A 21,699-nucleotide genomic window follows, 5' to 3' on the forward strand; every position below is an offset into this window, starting at 1 on the left:
GGAGTTTCCTCCCTATCTCCTTAGAGAAGACACGATTTCGAAACTGCAAATGCAGGTGTTAGGAAATCCTTGGTTTCCTAAAGTCTCCCTACATTTTTCCAAAAAGACTGTTAATGTGACAAGAGAAACAAAATCACAAATATATACATAAATAAACCTAGGGAGCGCAGTGCTGAGGTAGTACTTCGCACATACATATGTACAGAAAGTGAAATGTTTGTTTTAGAAGTGGGGCATTTAGTTTCAAAGAAATTAGCTAATGGGGTTTGTTGTCAGCTTCTTTAACTCACGGGGAGGTCTTACAATATATTCAGAGTGATTTTGGTCCATCAGCAGCAATGATTTCTCTTGTCAGTCTCGTTAAACAGGTGAAGATGAAGAGCCTAGGAGACTTCATGAGCAGGAGTCCCAAACTGGTGCAGGAGACTCAGGCCGATGAGCATGAGAATTTTATACACAGGTAGTAAAGTATAGAGGTGCTATACGTTACTATTTTTTCAATGAGAATAATTAAGATTATGTAGGGGATAATATGTGAAGCTGACACCGCAATGAAGTTCACAGTTTTTCCCAGCATTTCAGTTTGGACTCTAGCTGAAGGCTTTTCAGTTCTTATTTTTTAACTAAATTCATATTGTCCATTGCTGCTAATACTGTCCTCCTAATTGAGGATGATGATTTCACATAAAAGAAAACCAGTTGCAAGCAGATAAATTCAGGTAGGAAAGTAACTATGAATGCATTAATGAGCTTCCAACTGCAGTTGGAAGTTTCCTTACTGCTCGTAAACATTGTGCAACCAAGGTTGCTCACAGAAGGAACTGAGGAATTTTTATTCATGGTCACGCATAAATGTGCGTATTTGTGCCTCATGAAATGTAACCTAAGCCTGGTTAGGTTACTGGACCACTTGGCTCAGCTAGGCAAACACGCAGCTCAAGCAACACATTTTAATGGAGTACTCACTAGCAGCTATTCATGAATACCTCCGTGGTCCAAACCGCTTTGATAGAGGGAGTGTCAGGTGATTCCAGTGAAACACATCAACAGAATCAGGATGTTAGTGCACAATTTATAAATGTAAACAGAGAAAACCATAACAAATAGAAGTTTCCAGCAACAACAAAGTTTAGCAAAGATTCTTTTGATGCAAATGTCATTAAAAGCAGAAAACACAGGAAATATGTAAGGCAAAAGTTTTATTTTCCAAAGTGTAAGTATGTCCTTAGCATAATATAAGTAATCCATTGCCATTGCAACCCTGATTGCTACAAAGTTGAAGGTAAACTTTTTGACTGCACCTATTGCACACTTTCTCCACAGCTGGATATAAAACCCTTCTCCTGTATCAAGAGATTCTTCACTGTGATTAGCTGGTCTGTAGAAGTTCAGTTAAGTAGTTGACTGAATTATGAACGATGCTATTTGTTTGCATCGTACTATTTTATGATGTGTGGCATATCACTCCAAGCTTGCGACTTCTTTTTGGCCAGTTCCATCCACGATGGCTGATCTGCAGCAGCATTACCGGCTTTCTTAAAGTGGCTTATTTCCTCCTTATCCACCAGTGCTGGTGATGGAGCTACTGTGAATAAAACACATGGACATTTTACGTTTGTTTGCTGTGCAGCTATACACCCTAGCTCTTTCATTAAAAACTTCCCATGCCTTTCCCTACAGTAGAAAATCTTTACATTTCACATGGAAGCTTCTTCTGCAATACGTTATTAAGACAATAACCATTCTGTTTTCAAAAGAATACAGTGTTTTTCTCATGAATAATATCTTTTGGTCCCTAAACTTACCAAAACCAACATGATGACATGGATTCCTTGCCATGCCCTGTGTTTAACACCCAGGCCAAACAAGAGAGAGTCTTTTCATTAGCAAGAACATTCATTTGCGAATTCCTCCTTTACCCAGCCCCCAGCTCACAGGAATTTTATTACCTTCCAAATTTCTGTCCTTCTTTCAAATTTGAATTTACCAAATAGATTCGAAGTTATTGTGGGAGGACTGATGGGCAGACAGTTTGTGATCACATCATTCTAGCTTGCTGAGGAAACCACATTAAAATTGAATGCTATTGAAAATTATTTGGCATGCATTTTATGTTTTACATTGGGATAGTGCATTTGGGACCCCGTCCTGTGAAATGGCCAAGCACTCTTGATTCACATTTCTTTCAACGGGAGTTTTGACTACTCTGTAATCAAAGTGGTCAAAAGCATATGCCACCAAATAAAACCCCAGACATGAGTGCTGAGAAAACAGTTTGCCCTTGCCGATGTGGGGCTGGGGAAGAAATTACGATCTAGCCTCTACTCCTTTTCCAGCACACTCAAGCAGGATTTCTTCTGACAAGGTTGTGAGATAACAGCCTACATTTTACGCATTTTATTTCCTACCAGGGACATAATGTGACAGTGAATTGGTTCTCAGCAGCGGCTCCTTCACTTCAGACTTTGTCTCTTTCCTCTGTTCTTCAGAAGAGGTTTTAGGTGCCACGTGTGAAGCTCTGCTCCATTGCTGCTTCACTGACCCCTAGGCATAGAAAGGGATAAAATCCAAGTAATGCAGAGAGAATGAGACCAGTTTGGAAGAACACGAGCAAAGGGAGCGGATGTGGCGCCTGTCACGGTCCAAAGACCACATGCGCTCATCACACATTGGTCCCAATCCTCTCACTTGAGCTGATACCTGTTCAGAATGCTCCAGTGGTTTCATGTTAGCGTCCATGATACTTAACTTTACAAATTAAAACTATCCTCTGTATCTCTTATTCGTAATGGTATCTATGAGTAGGTTATTATAGTCTTCAATGCAAAATGTATTTCAAGCCCTTTGCACACCTCTACTAACATATATAGGATTTGGAAACAGCCTTGTTCTCTCATGTTTCCCTTCCACTTCCCAAATTTTTTGGGTTAGGGCACTGTATTTTTGGAGGATTGACGGTAAATGGATTTTTCTTAAAAAAAGAAATTGAACACATCCTCCCATGGATTTTCTTGCCAGTATCAAAAACTACCCTGAAGTGATAGTGCCTGGTGCCATGTGGGAGAAAGAGAAAGTGGGAGTAGTACAGTGGCACCAAGCCTCACACGCTGCAGTCAGGAGCATCTTGGCATGTTTCTCTGTTAGCTGATATAGGGAAATAAAATGCATGGCATGAATTTTAGGGAACGTTGCCAGCTAAAATCTGGAGTTTCCTATTCTGACACAGAAACTGCATTTTGGGATCATTTAAACCCTTGGTGTTTTAAGTGCTATGACAATGTTGAGCATTATTGCAGTTCATAATCTTGCCTAGACATTTTATTAGGTATTATTTCTTGTTAATCTAACTACGGCTATTTTTCATCATCTAGAGATCGTCTCCTATTCCAGGACATAATACAGCTATCTGGGTTTCTAACAGTACCATCTGAAGCAAGAAAGTAGGCCATTTGCACGGGGAATGCTATACTGGTATAGGACACATACGATCCTGCATCGGTGCAGGGTTCTTACTGTGCGTGAGGCGATACAGGCAGCACTCGCACGCCGCTGCCTCCGTGAGCTAGCCCAGTATCAGGGAAGCCTTATTAGTATTCTGGATTAGTGCCAAGCGCTTCTGCTGGCACAGCTTTGTCATCTGGGAAGATCACTTGCTACAGGTATCACCCTCTTCTGCATGGGATCTTTGAAGAGGCAGCATCAGCCCATATTCCATGGCACCACATGGGCGTCTGAGTTCCCATATACAGAGAACCGGAATTTATATCTTGGCACTGTCTGCAAGTGCAAAAGTTATTTCTATCCTATTTCACTTCTCAAGGCTCTAAAAACTGTTACCTAGGAGCTTCTGGGACCGAGCTGTTCATTCAGTGTTAAATCAGTCAGGAGGTACAGGAGGTTCAATGAAATGCTGTGCTTAGAAGGACAGTTAAAGAGAGTGTATTCCCTTTGTATTGAGAGAGATCTGAGACTGTACAATTTAGTACCTCATTTTGGGTATTTTAGCATGCAATGCACACATTAGATCTGGTAAGTGTGTATTGGGCACCCAAGAAATTTTACACACCTCACATAGTTCCAGGATTTCTTGGAACTATAAAATTACTTACCAGAACGATCAGAGAACGCTCAATCTGTAACACATTTCCGAGAGCAATGTCTTTGTTACTTATGATTATACTCATTAGGTATCTGTAATCATTACAGCATGACTGGTAATATAGCAGTAGATCCAAAGAATACTACAGGAAAGTGATAAGAAAGCATCACAAATTTGTACTGTAAGTACCTCTGTTCGTTCCTTCTCTTTATTCTGTTTCTCTGTATCTGATTTAACATCCGGAGCCACAAGTTTTTCTCCATCAAGTTCCTGCTCCTGCTGCATGCCCCTCTGCTTCTGTCTCGCTATGGAAATCCAGGATGGCTCTGCGGGACTGTTGGAATCTCTTCCGGAGTCTCCAGCAGCCATGGGGGAAGGCACGCTTCTCTCTGTTGACAGATTATTTATGTACATGGTTATTTGAAAGAGAGTTTTAATTAGCTCGCACTCTCTCAATACGCTGATTGGTCCCAGGATGTGTGACCAGCCTAGGTAAATAGGAATTCTGTTTAGTTTGGTCTCCAGAGAGCAATCTTCCTGTGCTCACTGTTTTAAGTTACCGTTCTACTGGTGAAAAACACTTCGCAATTTTGTTCGGCTACAGTCGCGGTGTCACTGCCCTCACGTGAGGGGGATGCAGAAACATGAATCAAGCTTCATTAATCTACCTATTTTCTAAGGTCTCCCCTTCTCCCTCTCCTCTCATCTGCTTCGTGGCCTCTTAGAGACAAGCAGCAGCCGATTCAAAGCTGGACACAGCTGGACAGTGGTGCGTGTGGCAAAGGCAACCCCCCTCCCCGCTGCGGCCGCCCTCGGCTCCCGCTCTTCCCATGCCCACGCAGCAGCAGGCGATGCCTTAGTCTGGTTCCTGCCTTCCTTCCACCCTTTTAGGAGCAGCCTCCCTCGCACAGCCCCTTGGTGCCTGCACGCCCTGTGGGGGACGGAGCACAACGGCCTGTGTCATCTGATCACACAGAAATACTGCTAAAACCACAGGGTTAATTCACGGTCTTCTGACGTGAGGTTTACTTTGACTTATCCCTGCTGACGCTGACCGTGCTCTCCGCTGGGGCCAGTCATGTTCATCGTGCTCTACCAGAACTAAGATTTCAGCGAGACAAGGGAAAAAAAAAGCGCTTCTTAGAGTAAAGGGTCAAAAGTGCTATCCTGCTGTCCTCACGACAGCTACTGAGGGACGAACAGTATCCAGAAGTATGGGGAAGTAAAATACCCTCTATTCAAATATTCTGTGAAGGGAAATCCTGTCTATACCATAAGCGGAACTGGATCAAGAGAAGAGCCTCAGCTCCTCTGTTGGCTCCAGCCCCCAGGGTCTCCACTTCTTCATTGGCTCACACTACACCCAAAATTCAGTTTTCCAACTAATGTGGAGCCTCCGTGTGTGTGAACACCCTCACAGCCATGTTAGAGCCATGTCAGGGCCATAGGGAAAGATGATTTAAACTTTCCCAGCCACTTCTGGCCACTAACATACCCAAATTTATGGAAGGCTATTTCAGAGCAGAAGTTACCGCTTCTCATCCTCAAATCACACATGGTTCTGCCCCTAGGAAAAGGGTGCCGACTAGATACCTAGCGAGCATCCTTTGCAGGGACCCGGGAGACGGCAGAGCCATCCAGGAAGGATTACTGCCCTGGTGTGCCTGCCTGCCCCAGGGCTCAGCTGCTGCGCTGGTGCAGAGCTGGGCCGCCCAGCACAGGACCCCATGGAGCTGTCAGATGCGTTTCTGGAGGGCTACGGTCTAATTTAGAGGAACATGGCCCCGATCAGGAAAGCAGGCAAATGTCTCTGAAGGCATGTTTGAGATGCCTCATAAAGGCATCGGAGATGAAAGGGATGATGCTCTCCCAAGAGCTGGAGTCTGCAAACTCAGGCACATTACGAAAAGCCCACAAACTTTCTTTGCTCAGGGATTTTCTCAAGTCACTGTTGTACTTCACCAGAGACAGACTAGTTATTTGAGCAAGAAAATACTGTAAAGCCTATGTCAGCTAAAAACCACAAAAAGAGAAAGCACAAGTTTTGATTTCAGGCCAAAGCAAGATGTTTTGCCAGCTGATGCCTGCATTTCCCTTCACATTCACCTCATGTGATCTTGCAGGGAAACCTCTGAAAGAAACAAGCCAGAAAGTCCAGCTGTGCAAACGCAGCACAGATAAAGCAGGGCCCTTGGACGCTGAACAAGCTTCCCTCCCTCCTGCATGGCAAGCTACTTCAATTCTTTGCATCCTACCCACGCCACATCTTTCCATGCCAACAGCTGTTTCTCCCATAATTTTCTTCCCTTCTCTTCACTGGCTGCCGTCACTTCATTTTGTCTAATTTTACAGGATGATAGAGAATAAGGCTGGGAGAGATCTCAAGATGTCATCTAGTCTATCCTTCAGCTGCAAGGCAAGATCAGTTACAAGATCAATTTCACATAAACTGTTCCTGACAAATATGTATCTAACCCATTCTTAAAACCCTCCAAAGACGGGACAGATCTCAGAGTCTCTCTAGACAACCTATCCTATGGCTTGGCTATTCTTTTTCTACTTGATTTTTCCCCTGTTGGGTAAGTTAAATCTTCCGTGCTGTAATTTGAATCCTTGACAACTTCTCCTATACACTATAGACACGAGTGGATTAGTCATAGCCTCCTTGCGGCAGCCTTTTATGCATTTGAAGACTTAGACCAAGCTTTCCCTATTTTTTTAACTTTTCTGATTGGTCATATTCTCTAGATCACTCTTGCTTTTATAGGAATTGGCCTAATTTGGTCCAAATCTTCTTCAAAATACAGTGCTCAAAACTGGCACATAGCACTTGAGATGAAATGGTGCTAGCATCAGGTGAAGTGGAAGGACTACCTCACTTCACCTGAGATGGCCTCCTGTACACATCAGTCAGTAGGATGAGTTTCTTGCACAATCATGTTATTCCTGTTTTGTATTTAGTTTGTGAGCTCCAGATCATGTTACTTCCCCTCTTCCATTCCCTGTTTGTATCTGTGCATCCGATTATTTTTGCACACATAACAGAACTTTCTACTTGTCTGTAACGAAAATATGTTTTTCAGACTATGTTTCTGCTTTCTCAAGACAACCCTGATGTCTATTCTTGTCCTCCAGTGTGCCCACAGGCTTTCCAGCCTGGTAATACTTGCAAACATAATAAGCACATTCTTAGTTCTGTCACCCATGTCCTTAAATATACTGAATAGTGTCAGACCTAAGATGGCCACCGTCTAATATGACAGTGAATCATTAGTTGGCACACTCAGTAGCTTTGCATCAACCCAATGGCTTCACCAAGACTGTATTCATAGGAACGTCATGGTATTTATAGGAATGCCCTATGATACCAGTTATCATTTGATTTGACTGCTCTTGTCCAAGCCATGTTGGTTGGAACTTATATCTGTTATCTTGTAGACATTTAGAAACAGCTCGATTATTCCTTTCAGTATTTAAGTGGTAGGTAACACCCTTTCTCCCTGTCTCTCTTCTCCATCTCACCTCCCTTTTCAAGATGTGCCACCTTCTGGAGCCTTCCCTTATCTTCCGCAGTTTGCCAAGATAACCACTAGCAGCTGAAGGACTGCTAACCCATCTTCTCTGAGTATCTTAGGACAAACTTCACTAGGAGCTTCATAAGTAAACCCACACAGCTGAACTGATGTGATGTCTGCTAATGCATCTGCCGTCACATTCCCTCCTTTGTAGGCCATGCCCTTGAACCCATCTGCACCCATCTGCACCTTTTTAGGTCGTGAGCAGTTTGGGCAGGACCCGTTAGTGCATTGCCCAGGTGCCACGCTTCATCAGTTCCCAAGGCACTACTGTGATACACAGATCAGCTGCCACTACTGAAGGTGATGGTCATGTCTAGTGTTCCTCAGAGGGGAGGATCCCTCACTCAGTCCATAAAGTAGCTTTTCACTTTAGTTACCCTCTATGCAAATTAGTCAACTCGTTTTCCTAGCATCCTGTAATGAACACCCATCCAACAGTTACGCTCAATGTTAGGAAGATGTTTTCCCATTGAAGTCTCCCTGTGACCTGCTGGACTCATCCTGTAAATCCATCCCATCAAACATACCCTTTCCCCCAGTGTACAGGCCTCTTCTCAGCCCGAGAAGACTGGGCTTCTCTGACTGTACAGCTACAGACACACCACCACTCGCATCCTTTTCCACCACCTTTTTACCTTCCTTTACTGTCTGTAATGTCCCGGTGCTCACAAACACCAAAATCTTGACCCTGAAGGCCTTTTTCAATCCACCCATCAGCTTTCCCATGATACTGGGAACCTGGCTTCTGCCTTGACGCTGCTAGTGATGTACTTCTTAGTCTCTATGAATCACCCTTTGTGTTTTGTCCCATTTTCCCTGTCACACCACAGGAGCTTTCTGTAAACACCAACTGAACCGCATGTTGTTCCTCCTCTGCTCCCACCACACAATCAATACGGACAAAATGACTGCTATGCCCAGGCTTTATTTACTGCGCTACATGTAATGATCTCATTGCTACCTGTGCTCGTGTTTCTCTGTCATCCTCATGGATTTAAGATTCATCTTTCTGTTATTTCAATGTGCATTGCCTAGCACAACAGGGTTCCCAGTCCCGCAGCGGTATGTCTGGAGGCCACTATTATAACAATGTTTTTCATAAGGCAGAGACTCTAACGAAGGCATCAAGCACTTTTGCTCTTCAGGCAATTCTCCCTGATGAGACGCCAGACATCCTAGTCATGCCAATTAGAAGGCAGCCAAATTAGAGCCAAGTATCATCCCATCAGAGATGGTATCAGAATGCCCCTGTCATAGTAGGGAACAAAAGCTCTTTATCATCATCTTTAAAGATTTTATATGTATCTGTATGGGCCTGACTTAGGACAGCAGAACAGTATCACCTACAGAGGATCAAGAGCTGATCTGCTTCTGGGAAGGGCTTTCTTGTTTCTTTAAGCAATTACGTTCTACCCTTGTTCCTGTGAGAGTCTTTGCTGCGGAAAGCCAGACAGGCAGGCAGAGCAGGGGAAATGTCTTCTCTTCAGCAAAAAAACATCAGATGCAACCTGTGAAGGATTTGCTACCTCATCTGCCAGCCAGAATTACTGTAAGGGGTAGAAGAGGCGTATTCACTATTTATTATCTTTCCCATTGCCCAGAGGTCCTTTACATCCCTCCACCTCCATCTAGAGAAGGTTTCTTGGCAGTATACGTGCACCGTTGTTCAAGCCAGAAGGATGGAAGGTGGTGAAGTAATCCGTGAGATAGTACGGTGAAGTGAGTTGGCAGTTTAAGGTGATCTGAGACTCTCTTATGAAGCTCTTGGTACTCTGAGGAGCACCAAGAGGCCAAAAGCTTTCTTGGGAAGTGACTAGTCGCAAGAGAAGTGCTGCTTGCACATCTTCTTCCGCAGTTCAGTGACTGTCTGATCACCTTGAACAAGCCCTCCCCATCTTATCTCATCCGGTCATGAGGTAGTCCGTGCGCTTTTACGGTTCACCACGTGGCAAAGCACAGCACTGAAGGAACCGGATAGCCAGAGTGGAGCCAAAAGTACTCAAAAGCTCAATCTAATTCCTGCTTCTGCTGCATGTCCTGTGCACAGCAACTAGCATAACAATTCTCAGCTGGTAAATGCCACTTTTAGGGCGATAATGTAGTACAAAATGCAAGCAGCGGCATTGTCCGTCAGAAGTTGTGCGAGTGCAACAGGCCACAGCCTCCACAAATGCCCCGTGTTTTGCTTCTCCTCCGGTGAAGCAGGGCTGAGCCTCTTGCTTCCGCGTTACACTCGGGAGATTTTCTGAATAAAACTAAAATCTGAATCATATTCTTCAGTTCTTATTACAACATGTTATTCTAAACAATATGCTATTCAACTCGTTACTTAATAACTTCATAAGCTAATAAAGGATATTGCTGGCAGCGATTTGTCTCTCGTTCACTCAGTTTTAACCTCGTGATTGCATCTTTCCCTGGTTTCCTTGGAGCTGGCTTGGCTTGAGGCTTTTTGAAAGACGAGTGAGCCCCTTCTTCCCCTCGGGATACGTCACCAACAATGGGAAGATACCAGGCCAGAACTTGTCAAGCTGCTCTGTGCGTAATGTCACCACGTATTAAAACTAGCATTTAATGTAGGCTGCCGAGGTCTTCTGCTGCCTCTTGAAACCGCACCCAGAGGCTGCTGAAGCCCTCCCTTCACCTCTTCCCCACAGCCACCAAACACGCATGGACAGTCGCAAGACCAGCCGCTCCGTCTGCATTCTTCACTATTTCCGCAGCTTCCAGACTGACCTCCGAAGACAAGCCCTGAAGCCAAGGAACCATAGCCACCTGCTCAATTCCCTCCCGCAGATCAGAATCTCCCGAGCTCTTCTCCGCTGGGTCTGACAGCGGCAGGGCTGGCTGCCTAGGTGGTCCCTAAAGGGGGAAATTCCCCTGCTGCAGCCCCATTTAATGCAGGTATCTGTTTCCTTCAGTATCTTACTAAAGCAGCTTTTTTTTTTTCCCTCAGACTAAAGCTCTGATCTTATAGATGAAATTTCTTCTGCCTAAATATTGTGGAAATGAATGTGTACACTTTGCATTGATACTTGGATATTATTCTTTAATGTGTGTCAGACTGATTGTGTGAACAATAAGATGAAGATAAAACATTTATCTTTATGTACAAAAGGAGATCTATGATTGACTTGTTATTGTGCATTCATTTATACACACACATAGAAAGTGAAAGAGAAATACAAACCTATTTCTGTCTATTGACAGACAGATATACTCAGTGTATTCAACTGTATCTGGGTGTGTGTGTGCTGCTTATATGGATAACCACAGCAAAGGCATATTTAAACATTACCTTGAGATTTAGGGATTGATTTTTTTTTTTAAAGATGGCCTCAGATATTGTACCCATTTTCTTTAAATCTAAAAGCCTTTGTGCGCACAAAATATAGCAGAGGCTCTTTATAACATTTAAATCTCATACCTGAAAATGAACATCTTATGCCTGCCAGGACTGCAGAGAGTGGTTGCTCTTTACATACATCTGTGCAGGCGAAAGGTCAGAGGCAGAATATTAGAGCCTTTTCAAAGTCATACCTCTAACAGCAAGCAAAGCTAACTTGTGGATTCCCTGCGTATTTTAAAAGCAAACATACTCAAAACTAATCCAAACAACTTTACACAGGGAGGTAACACCCCCTGTATACAACAGTGTCATTGTTTTATAACACTGTTTATGCATGCATATTTAATTCCGCAGAGTTGTCTCTTTGCTCATTTATAAAACACCAGTTATTTTAAGAAGGGCTTTACAAATGTGTATGGCACGTAGTATATCCTGGCCCACATATTTCCCTTTGTTTATTGAAGCACTACGTGCATTTGTTTCAGTGTACACACCCAATTCCTTAATTTCAGACAAAGCTATTCTAACAGATTTGGCTAAGTATTTCTAACATTTCTTTCTTCTCTAAGCTGCTCTGAGAGGTATTTGACTTTTGGTTGGATCTATACCACCGATGCCAGGAGAGACTTTTTGACACAAGAAACTGCTATGTTTGCATCAAAGTCTACTTCACTGCTGGAAAACAGCCATCTTGGGAAATAGGCTGACACAACCAAAAAAGCAACTTCTTTTGGAAAAAAAAAATACAGCTTTCTTTTCAGCTGTAGCCAGGACAGCATCAAAGCAATGTCTTTTTTATGTAGAGAGAAACATTTTTCTTGTCATTTCAGAGCCTGTATTTGCCAGATATACACACAAATTTAATTCACCGTTACATTCACCGTCCCTCTCTGAGCTCCTTTCTCTGTTAGAGCATGTCTCCCCACCACAGCTCCTTAGTCGTTGATTTTTATATATCCCAATATGCACATTCACACAGGTATTGCTTATGGTTTTGCTCTTGTAGTAACCTGTTACGATATGTTAATTGTTTCTACACTTTACAGGATTTATAGCAAAGTGTATCGACCCCAAACAACACAGCTTAACCTTTTAATTCTTGCAAAGACTTGTGCCTTTAGCTCCAGAAACTTAAAAATTACTCCTCCTGGGGTGACTAATTTCACACAGCCATTAAAAAGCCACCTTGCAGCCCCACAGAGGCCAAGCAATCCCCCGCTAGTTCCCCGGAAAACTCTGGAGAGCAGGAGCGCTGCTTTCACCCCGGGGTGGTAAGCCAGCATCCCACCGGCTCTCTCGTTGCCTTTGCTACCAGGAGTGCTGAAAAGGTAAAAATGGAACTGGATGAACCAAATTGCTCCCGCTTACCCCATGACACAGCAAACTGACTTTTTCGAGATGAGTGTATATGAAAAGGGAATTGCACCCCCTTACATCACCATTTCACAGCTTATCTTCTTGTTCAGCGCAGGGATTTCCTAACGCAGTGGGCAGAAACACCTTGACAGCATAAAGTGTCTCTCAATGGCAACCACAGCTTTTCGAAAGGGCTGATGAACTCAGGGACTAAGAGAGGGCTGGGTGTCACCATTAAGGGTGATTGGACAAAAAAAAAAAAGTGGGTTTCCCAGCAGATCAGGAGGCCAGAGATGGCTGGTAAGCCATGCGATCCACGAAGGGCCACGCTGATCGCATTTGTCAGATTTCTGCTGCTTGCGGTTGCAAAGACACGCTCCCGAGTCGCTGGGCTGACGCAAATGTTTCAAAGAAGAGCTTAAAATGACATTTGGGCAGAGCTGTTGCCCCACGAAGCCCTCTTTGTGTCCCGTGGCTCTCCTACGTCTTGCAGAGGGGCATCGCTTCTGGGGTCACTGTGCAAATCCCCCCACCAAGGCTGGTGCCAGAGCAACCAGAGGAGGTGGGCACACCAAGTTCATCTGCTTCAGGCGGCCAGCTCAGGCTGATGTGATAACTTAGCACAAGGAGGTGCTCGGTCAGATGTCTAAGAAGAAAGGTCTGCAGTAGGGTAGGAAGGACCTTGGGTCAATTTGGAGCAGACTGCTTTGTATTTAGAATTAAACTGTTTCCAAGTCCTGGCATGCCCACATATCAGAACCCATTACCAAGCGACTCAAAGGTGGAAATACGTGGAAAACTGTAGCAGCTTTGCTTAAGGTGATACAAGAAGATTGGTGGGGCAGTAGATAAGGAAGACTAATTACCATCACAGACCAATCTGAACCTCCATGTTAAACAACCCCAGGCCACACAGATTTGGTGTAGGAGAGGAAAACGTCCGAAACAGGGCTCCTCGACCTGCAGTCCCAGATTCAAATTCCAGGTGTGTGCATCCCTGCCAGGGGGACCGGGACACGGCTCTCACCCGCAGTCCCTATTTTGCAGAGGACAGTCCTGAGCCTGGGGGTAGGGAGTCTCCTTCGCCTCAGGGCTGAGGAGCAGAGGAGAAGCCTGGAGGAGAAATGCGCTCCCCGGCTTCGTTTCTTCCCCTTCTCCCCCCTCCAGCACCTGCCATCTCCCGCCCCGCTCCCGCTGCAGGCACTGTAGGACTCAGCAAGAGGGAGGGGAAAAAAGGCTGTGTGCAGGAGCACCGGTACCCCCGCTGCTTTCCCCTGCCGTCTGCCAGACCAACCCTACCGTGCTAGGTCTCCTCCTCTCTTCTTCCCGGTATGACCCTCCCCAAAATCTCAATCGATCAGAGATTTGGGGGTCACTACAAATAATCTCCTCAGGGCAGGGCAGAGGGGAAAATGCCTTTACGGGAGCGTTAGGATTATACAAAGGGAGAGCGCCTTGCCTGCGGGGTGTGGGAAGGCTCTGGCTGGATGGCTGTGGGAGCCTCGTATGGCCGTGGAGGCAATGGCCGCTGGGAGAGCAGAAAACTGTAAACGTGGCCAGAGCCCTGCAAAAACATCTGCAATGCTGCAGCAAATGACAACTGGAATCCGCTGTCACTCAGGGCATCAGCAGGTTGCCTCTGGGGCCAGGAAGAGGCTTTTGTCACCCTACAGGACAAGTGGCCTGCTGTGTCCTGAGGTCTTCTTTTGGCTTGGTGTTTCCCCACTCTGAAACTCAGAGACTGACCCCAACCGGAGAAGAGCAACCAGAGGCGGGGGAGCTCTGCAATGGCACAAAGAAACCTTTTCATTTGCTTGGCCAACATCTCCTCCTCACATTCTTAACATCAAACCCATGACCAAACAGATTCAGGGCAGGGAAGAAGTTTTTCCCATATATCAGAAGATCTAAAAATTTATTTCCCCCTCTTGGCTGTTCTCTGAAGTGAAGCACAGAGGTCTCCTGCTAGAATTGCTTGAGTGTGCTTCACCTAACTTGTTTACTGTCGTTGCAAAGACCTCAGACAGTGGTGCCACTTCCAGACTTTTCTGTTCTCTGCCTGTAGCCCACAATATATTAGTCTCCCGAGGACTAATTTTTTTTGAACTCTAGCCCAATTATATAATACAGACAAGAGGGTGAAATTTAACCATCTGCAGTAGACACGATCTTACGGTCTCTCCTGGCTTTAAACTCCAGGAAGCTGCAGGGTAGTTAATTTTTGTTTTTAAACAAGGAATGAGTAATGATGAAGTTGGATAAACGAATAAGCAAAGCTCACAGGAGACAATAAATAAATGACGTGTTGAGCATGCTAGGCAGATACTAGTATTTCTGCCTCAATACTACGGTGAAAAAGAAGGTCTAGAGGTCTGAGTCACTCATCCCACGTGGGGCACACCACTTAATATGTGCTCCTGGCTTTTGATTTGCCATACAGCAGCTCTAAATGGGGACACTTAGTGGCTTGATATTTCTGTTTCACAATACTTGCTAAGGCACTTTATTTTTTGCATGTCACCGAACATCCTTTAAACAATGCCCTGAAATGCAAAAATCACAGGCAAAAACATCTTATTCTGTCTGCTGCTTCTTCCCTGCTGTCCTTCTGATAATCTTTTCAGGAAGGGAGAATCAGGGAGCAACACCACAGACGGCAGAGCCGTCAGTTTGTGCTCACCAGTGTTGTGATTGACACGACAGGGCTGCCTCATGCTCTCTCACAGGTAAGGTCATACCTTGCGAGTTAAGGTAACTTTATGAAGCATTGGGAGTCTTACCAGACACTTTACAAGGATTTGACTTTTTCTCCAAGTCTCTATCTTCATTTCTGGATTCAGGAGAGTGAATAGCTTTGTCCTGCTTCTCCTTGTTTGCAGTAGTATTTGGAACGGTTATGTTTTGCAAGGCTGGCTTTTTAGGCAATGGAGGTTTGCTACTAAGCTGTTCAGAGGACTTCGCTTTGGGTTTGATCTTTTCATTTAAAGAATCACCAATATTTGTATTGGCTGTTTTTTTGATCTGTGCCGTATCAACTTTTAGAAAGGAAGTCAATCCCTCATTTTCTAAATTAAACTCTGCACTGTATCTTTTAATCCCTTTTGATTCTGGTGACGAGTTGTCTCTATATTTCAAGGACAGTGAGGTGGATCTAAGTTTCACTTGAAAAGGACTTTTATCTTCACAGCTTGGCCGATTCTGAGATACCACCGAAGAATCGCTTGGCACCGGCACCGCATCGACAGCCGGAGAAATGCAGCCAGCCAAAATTTCTGCAGGTTGGCCTGTGTTCTCAGAATTGGACTCTGGCAGCAAAGCCTGCTTTTTGTCGCTATTTTTTTCCTCCTCCGGATCTGATCCCTTCTGAAAGTCTTCTTTCCACTTCTCATTTTTCAAGGAGACCTTTGCTTTGGACAGGAAGAATCCGGTATTTAATGGGCTTTCCAACTCTGATATTTCTGGGAAGTGTAGGCTTCTGGTCCTTGGTCTTTCCCGTGCAGAGGAGACAGAAAACTTTCTCATGGCATTGAGTTCATTCGCTGCTTTTTCAGCTTTCTTCCCCAAAAGTTCCTCCTTGTGGACCAGTGACTGACTGTTCTCCTTACCAGAAGCAGCTGCCTCTTGTGCAGTCTTTGTTTTCTCTAGAGAGTAGGAAGCAGATGATCCCATCCGTGTTGAGGAAGCAGGATGTGAAACATGGAACAAGTCCATGGGCTGGAAAGAACCTATGGAAAATTGCTTGCTGGACTCTGACAATAGAGCAACCTCTTTCTTTGCCTCTTTATTACAGGGCATTTCCACAGGTATCTGATCATCCTTCTGTATATTTTCTTCTGACCCTTCCAAGCAAACAATACTATTCTTGCTAATTGAAATATCTTCTTCGGATGGTATTTTATTTACTGAAAACACAGTAGGAAGCTCCTTATTTTCTTGATTTAAAATATTGATTGACACATCACTCACATCCTCAGACAACAGAACTGGTGTTTCTGAGGAATCTTCTTGCTTTTGTACTTCTCTGTCTGGACCGGAGTAGGAGGACGTTGCTGAGTCTTTGTCTCCTAACAGCAATGAGGACTCAGACTTCACACACGTTGTTTCCAGTGTTGGTTGGCAGCCCTCTGGTTTATTCTCTGGTAGCAGGGCTTCCTGTACAACAGCAGACTCAGAAGTGGGCTGAGTCATCGCTGGTCTCAAAGCAGGAGGAAAGTCCTCAGGCATTCTGGGCTTCCGCCAGGAAGCCACATCCTGCGCTGCAGCTGTGCCGCATGGCAGTTCTTGATCGCTGGGTTTGAATACAGCATCTGGCAAGTCTGTCTGCATCTCCTTTTCATCATCCTCTTCTTCTTCTGGGGTACAGCTCAAATCAGTCAGAGATTCAGACTGGGTCCTCTGCAAGAAATAAATTCAGAAAGCCCCATCACTATCTACAGATTCACTTTTTTTCTTATTCATCATTACATTTACAACCAAGATCTTAGAGAGGAAGGCAATACTTGCCTCCAGTGCTGAGCTTGCTGTTTTCTTAACCTACATACTGGATGCTTTTTTATCTAAGCAGATCCTGGAACAATGTATTTAACCGATATAAAAGCAATGAGTGACGCTTCCTTCTGCACAACTAGTGCTTTCATGCCTTTGTAGATGGGAAGTTCATCAAAACAATGGCCATTGGACAGTCCTTGGCACTTGATTCCCCAGAGGATACTGGATATGTTGTATTGCTCTTAGGCAAAAAGCAGCACTCGAAAGAGAAAAATCTGTCCCTTTGTATTTTGCTACTCCATACTAGCATTAAAAATAAAACAACCCATTCTTCCTAAAGCATGATTCTGAAGAGGGAAGCGTACATAGACGGAAGAGCAAAAACCTAACAAGTCCATCCGTTATGACACTCTATGCCAGCTGAGTATCTACCCCCATATGGCAGTCTTCTGTCTAATCCCACTGCCATAGAGCATTACAGCCTTGCCTCCTTTGTGTATAAGTCTTCTTTTTCTTTCAAGAGTTAGACTATTTGATAACAGTTTATAAATGCATATGTAGTTATCTGTGAGGTCTTGTGATTAAGCTTCAGGTAAGGACTGGCTAAATATACAGGATTATTTGAAAGCACATTATTAAGCTGCTGAATATGCCTTTTCATATGGTGCCTGTATCAGCTCACTGATTCACTGTAGTTTGTTGGGTAAATATATATTTTGGATGTAGGCCCTAATTGTAAGAACACAAAACTTGCACTCTGAAGATACTTTTAGGGTTCTTCCGACTTCTTCTGCAAGTGCAATTGCAAAGACAGAGCTGCAATGCCACCTGCATTCACAATCCATATACACAGGAAGATAAAAGCATAAGACATCAGTTAGCCAGATGCAAGGTGCACAGGCAGGGTCAGGCAGGAAAATATTAAAAATTGTATTATCAATAGATGTGAACACTCTCCATGGAAAACCAGGAGGGCTCAATCATCTAGTTTAGGGCAGTTTATAGGGAGACTGGACAAAGCAATTGTATTTCGGTAACAATTTTACAATGGAAGAGGGGGTTTGATCAGTGAGTTATTGCTTTACATGCGTTTCTAAATAACTGGCCTCATTGTTGTATTGCTCGCAGTGGTGCTCTACCGAGCCCAAAGATCACTCACAGATTTTGGAAAATACAGAATATCAGCTAAGTAATATTTAGAGACAGAGGGAATAATATTCCTAGTGTTAAGCAAGCTAATTTAATGGCTTCAATGTATTTGAAACCACAAACAATGAAGTGCAAATACTGTAGTAAGAGCTGCAAACTTTAGTTCTAAAAAGAGGAGAGAAAGAAGAAAAATTAAGCTATGCCCTTCATAAGATATGACGAATCAGATAAATAGTGTTTTCAAAGGATGGCTTTAAAAAACAATGGTTTTTTAATAGTATACACTTTTTAATAGTTTTTTTAATAGTATACACCTTTTTCTTTTTCTGTGGAGATTTATTTTAAGTCTCTGTAGTGCACATGAAGTTTTGGGGCAGGGAGAGGGCTGAATTCAGAACAGTCCTAATGTACAGCATTTGGCTCCAACTAATAGGTCACAAGTTACTCTTTCTGTAGTTTTTGAAAATATAAGCCCAATTATATGTGAGAAGTTAAAGCAGCTCCTCCATCAATAGTCTCTCAAAGACTCAAGATTTTACAGGATCTTTCAGACTAGGAAAAGTACACAAGTTGATCATAACACTTTCCGAAAAAATTTTTTTAAGTAAGAAATGAAGCTGTCAGATACTAAAATGTATTGCACGGTAAATTTAAGAAGAAATTGTTACGTAAACTGCTGCATCAAGAGTTAACAAGTAAACCCATAATACTTAATCTGTTCCTAGTGTCTACTCCAGATACGTAGCCTCATCAAATAACAGCTATTAAAACCCAATGAAATATCCATGCCGCAATCTGACTTTTCTTATCATATCTGAGTTTGAAATACAAAGTCCGGTAAGAACTTCCTGGTTTTGTGTCAAAGGTGACACTATTTATTTTCAAAAGTACCTGAGAAAATCTTCTCATTTTACTGGATCTCTGGTTCCGGGGTTTTATTAAAAGCTTGTGTTTAGCAGCAGAATTATCCAAGCAAGAGGAAAGCTCAGGTGGAGTGTCAAAAATGGCTGCAGGCGAGATGGTACTGTCAGATATCTGGGGAGCTCCGGTTTTAGCACTTTCATGCCTGGGGAACAGCTGACCATCTGTAGAGCGAGATCTAGAAGAAGGACCCAATGTAACCTGAAAAAAAAAAAATCCCCACATAGAGAATCAAATAAAGAAACAAAGACATGAAAATAACAATTCTACAAAGAAGGGGACATGTTCATTGGCACTTTAAGGTTGCCTGTTTTAATTTTTGACATCTCTTTAAAATACATTGCATTTCCTAATGTTGCACGTGGAGTATTGGTGTTAGCAATTCTGCATTTTTACTTGCTTGAATATCATGGTATACTGTCCAGTGGGAAGGACCAACTCACATTTAACGAGAACATCTAAAGCATACAAATACACGGCCACCATGTTTTAGAAGACAGATTTATGAAGAATATTCAGTTATAGAACGTAAAGGGCCAATTTCCTTTCTGCGTCTGTCCTCCAGCATCTGTGTCTAGGCTCCTACCCACAGTTATGCTGGGCTGGAGCATCTCTAGCTTCCTATACTTCGTCAGATCCCTTCCAACTCTACAATGCCCTCCTAAAGACAAAAGAATCAAACGTCAATGGTGTTGACACTTAAGTCAGCTTGCAGTTTTTCCTCATGTATCTATATCTGCAAAATAACTAGGGAGTTTACCTGAAATGTAACATTTCATTAATATAGTATTCTGGGGAAGGCAATGATGGGCAATTCCTACTAGAGGCCAATAACCCATCCAGAAACAACTCCTGAATGCTCCAAGGGGTGCAGTACTTTCATGAAGCTGGAATCCACCAAAAACTACCGCAGTCCCAGGGCTGATGCAAAAAGGAGACTGAAAAATTTATGAAAATTGACTATAAAAAGGGTTCTTCCTTTCTCTCAGATTCAGTTTCTGCAAATAGGCAAAATGATATTTCCAAACTATCTGTCATGGCATTAACTGACAACTCGTGACAGCACTCTCTTCGTAGGCTTGAAATTACAGTTCATTTCATTAGAGGAGCTTTCCTCCTTTGCATGCTTTCTTCTGCAGGCTTTCTTCTTTTCTTTTTCTTTCTTCTTTCTCTGGAAGTGGTATTTTACTGAGGGGTTGGAAGGGAGAAGGGGAGAGCAGGATATTGTTAGTTTTATTTTGGGAGGGAAAAAGCATCAGCGTTTTCTACAAGTAGAGTTCTGCATTATGCACTGCAGCCAAAAGATACTCTGTAGTGTAGCGAGGGCCTGCTACAGCTTCCTCAACGGCCAGGGGAAAACTCCCATTGATTTTAGCGGAGGCTGGATCCACAGCTTCTGATCATGCTTTCTATTTAAAAAAAAAAAAAAGTTGCTCAGCCATGCTGAATAATGGATGCTCTCATTAATTTTCACTCTACAATATCTGCAGTCTAGTACTCAAACATGACTAATGTACAACAAACGATACGTGGCTGCATTATACATTAGTACCTAACAGTGAATACATTGACATTTCAGCTCCATGATAAAGACGCAGCACATGTTCTCTTTCAAGGCACGTCATTATTTGCCTGCCTTTCTTTTGGCTTCTGCTTTTCCTCGAGAACTTTGCATGTCTTCTCGTTGGCAGTGCTCAGTGTTGGCCATTACGCTGGAAAATCAAGAATCTGGTTTGTTACTTAAATTTCAGCAGCCCGAGTGAATGCCAGCTCTGAGCCAGCTGCAGAAGTCGCCTGTCCCATGAAGACTGGCTCTGACAAAGCCTGTTAGAGGAGGGGACGGCTGGCAGACGCCTTTCGCGAAACCCCATGCGCACATGGCTCAGCTGTCCTTCAGCTGGTCACGCTGGGTGGCACAAGGTAGGGGGTCATCAGGCAGCCCCATCCCCAAAGCCAGGATGGGTTGGTCACGATCCTTTTCTCCCTTCTTCGATCCAGGAAAGCTTCCAAGACACAGCAAGGTGTCATTGCTGCCCAAAACCTCAGGGTTGCGTTGTGCAAAACTCCTCAGCCCTGCGAGCTGATCTCCGACTTCTAGAAGCAGGGCTAAATCTCTCCGAAATGCCAGTTTGGGAGGAAGGTCTTCAGGTGGGGCTACTTTCTGGCTGCGCTCTGAAACTGGACTGAGATGAAGAGAGCTCTGAGCTAAATGATGGGGCATGTGGAAAAAGCTGAGCAACCGCATGGTCACCACCGCGTCTCAGGAGTCAGCGAGTGAGTCAGAGGGTGATGCTAATGGAACAACAGGGAGACATAAATCCTCCTTCAGCAAACATGCATCTGGACTGGACAAATTTACAGTGAGCCTATACCAGTTTTCAAGAAATACCTTCTTCACGTGTTCTGTTGTTCTTCTTTAAAAGTATCAAAATTCCACTGCATATAAGCAGTTTTTCAAACAGCTTCATGTGGAATCTAACAAGTGGGGCTAGAAATCTTTGCTGAGCCCTGCTGCAGCTGGCCTTGAAACAAATTTTGCATAATTACCAAGGAATAGTCAGCTCAGGACTAGCTTCTCTATTTCCTTTCTGCAATTCCCCTCCACCCCTCCTCCTATTTCTAGAAAACACTTTTCTCTTTACCCCCCGTGTTGTTTCCACCATGACTCCAGCTGCGGACAACTAAAAGGGACTCTTCAGAGCCTTTCAAAACCGCCCTTTAATCAGCCAGAACGGCTGGCTGCTGATTGAAGAAAGCCA

The 21,699-nt window shown here is 43.8% G+C and overlaps 1 protein-coding gene across 5 annotated transcripts in view; it reads right to left on the bottom strand.

The window, feature by feature from the left end:
- Positions 1-1,055: 1,055 nt before the first annotated feature.
- CRACDL (CRACD like) overlaps positions 1,056-21,699 on the bottom strand; it is a 47,499-nt gene continuing 26,855 nt past the window's right edge. For 3 of the 5 annotated variants that reach the window (XM_075137029.1, XM_075136868.1, XM_075136948.1), the window contains 5 exons: positions 18,911-19,141; positions 15,163-16,777; positions 4,289-4,488; positions 2,409-2,544; positions 1,056-1,585 (listed from right to left, as the gene is read on the bottom strand). In XM_075137029.1, the coding sequence (XP_074993130.1) occupies positions 1,440-1,585; positions 2,409-2,544; positions 4,289-4,488; positions 15,163-16,777; positions 18,911-19,141 (2,328 nt within the window). In that variant the 3' untranslated portion in view covers positions 1,056-1,439. The remainder of the gene's footprint in view (positions 1,586-2,408; positions 2,545-4,288; positions 4,489-15,162; positions 16,778-18,910; positions 19,142-21,699) is intronic. The other 2 variants (XM_075136783.1, XM_075136691.1) reach the window with 1 other exon arrangement.

This window comes from Calonectris borealis, chromosome 1 (genome assembly GCF_964195595.1).
Source record: "Calonectris borealis chromosome 1, bCalBor7.hap1.2, whole genome shotgun sequence".
NCBI classification, from domain to species: Eukaryota; Metazoa; Chordata; class Aves; order Procellariiformes; family Procellariidae; genus Calonectris; species Calonectris borealis.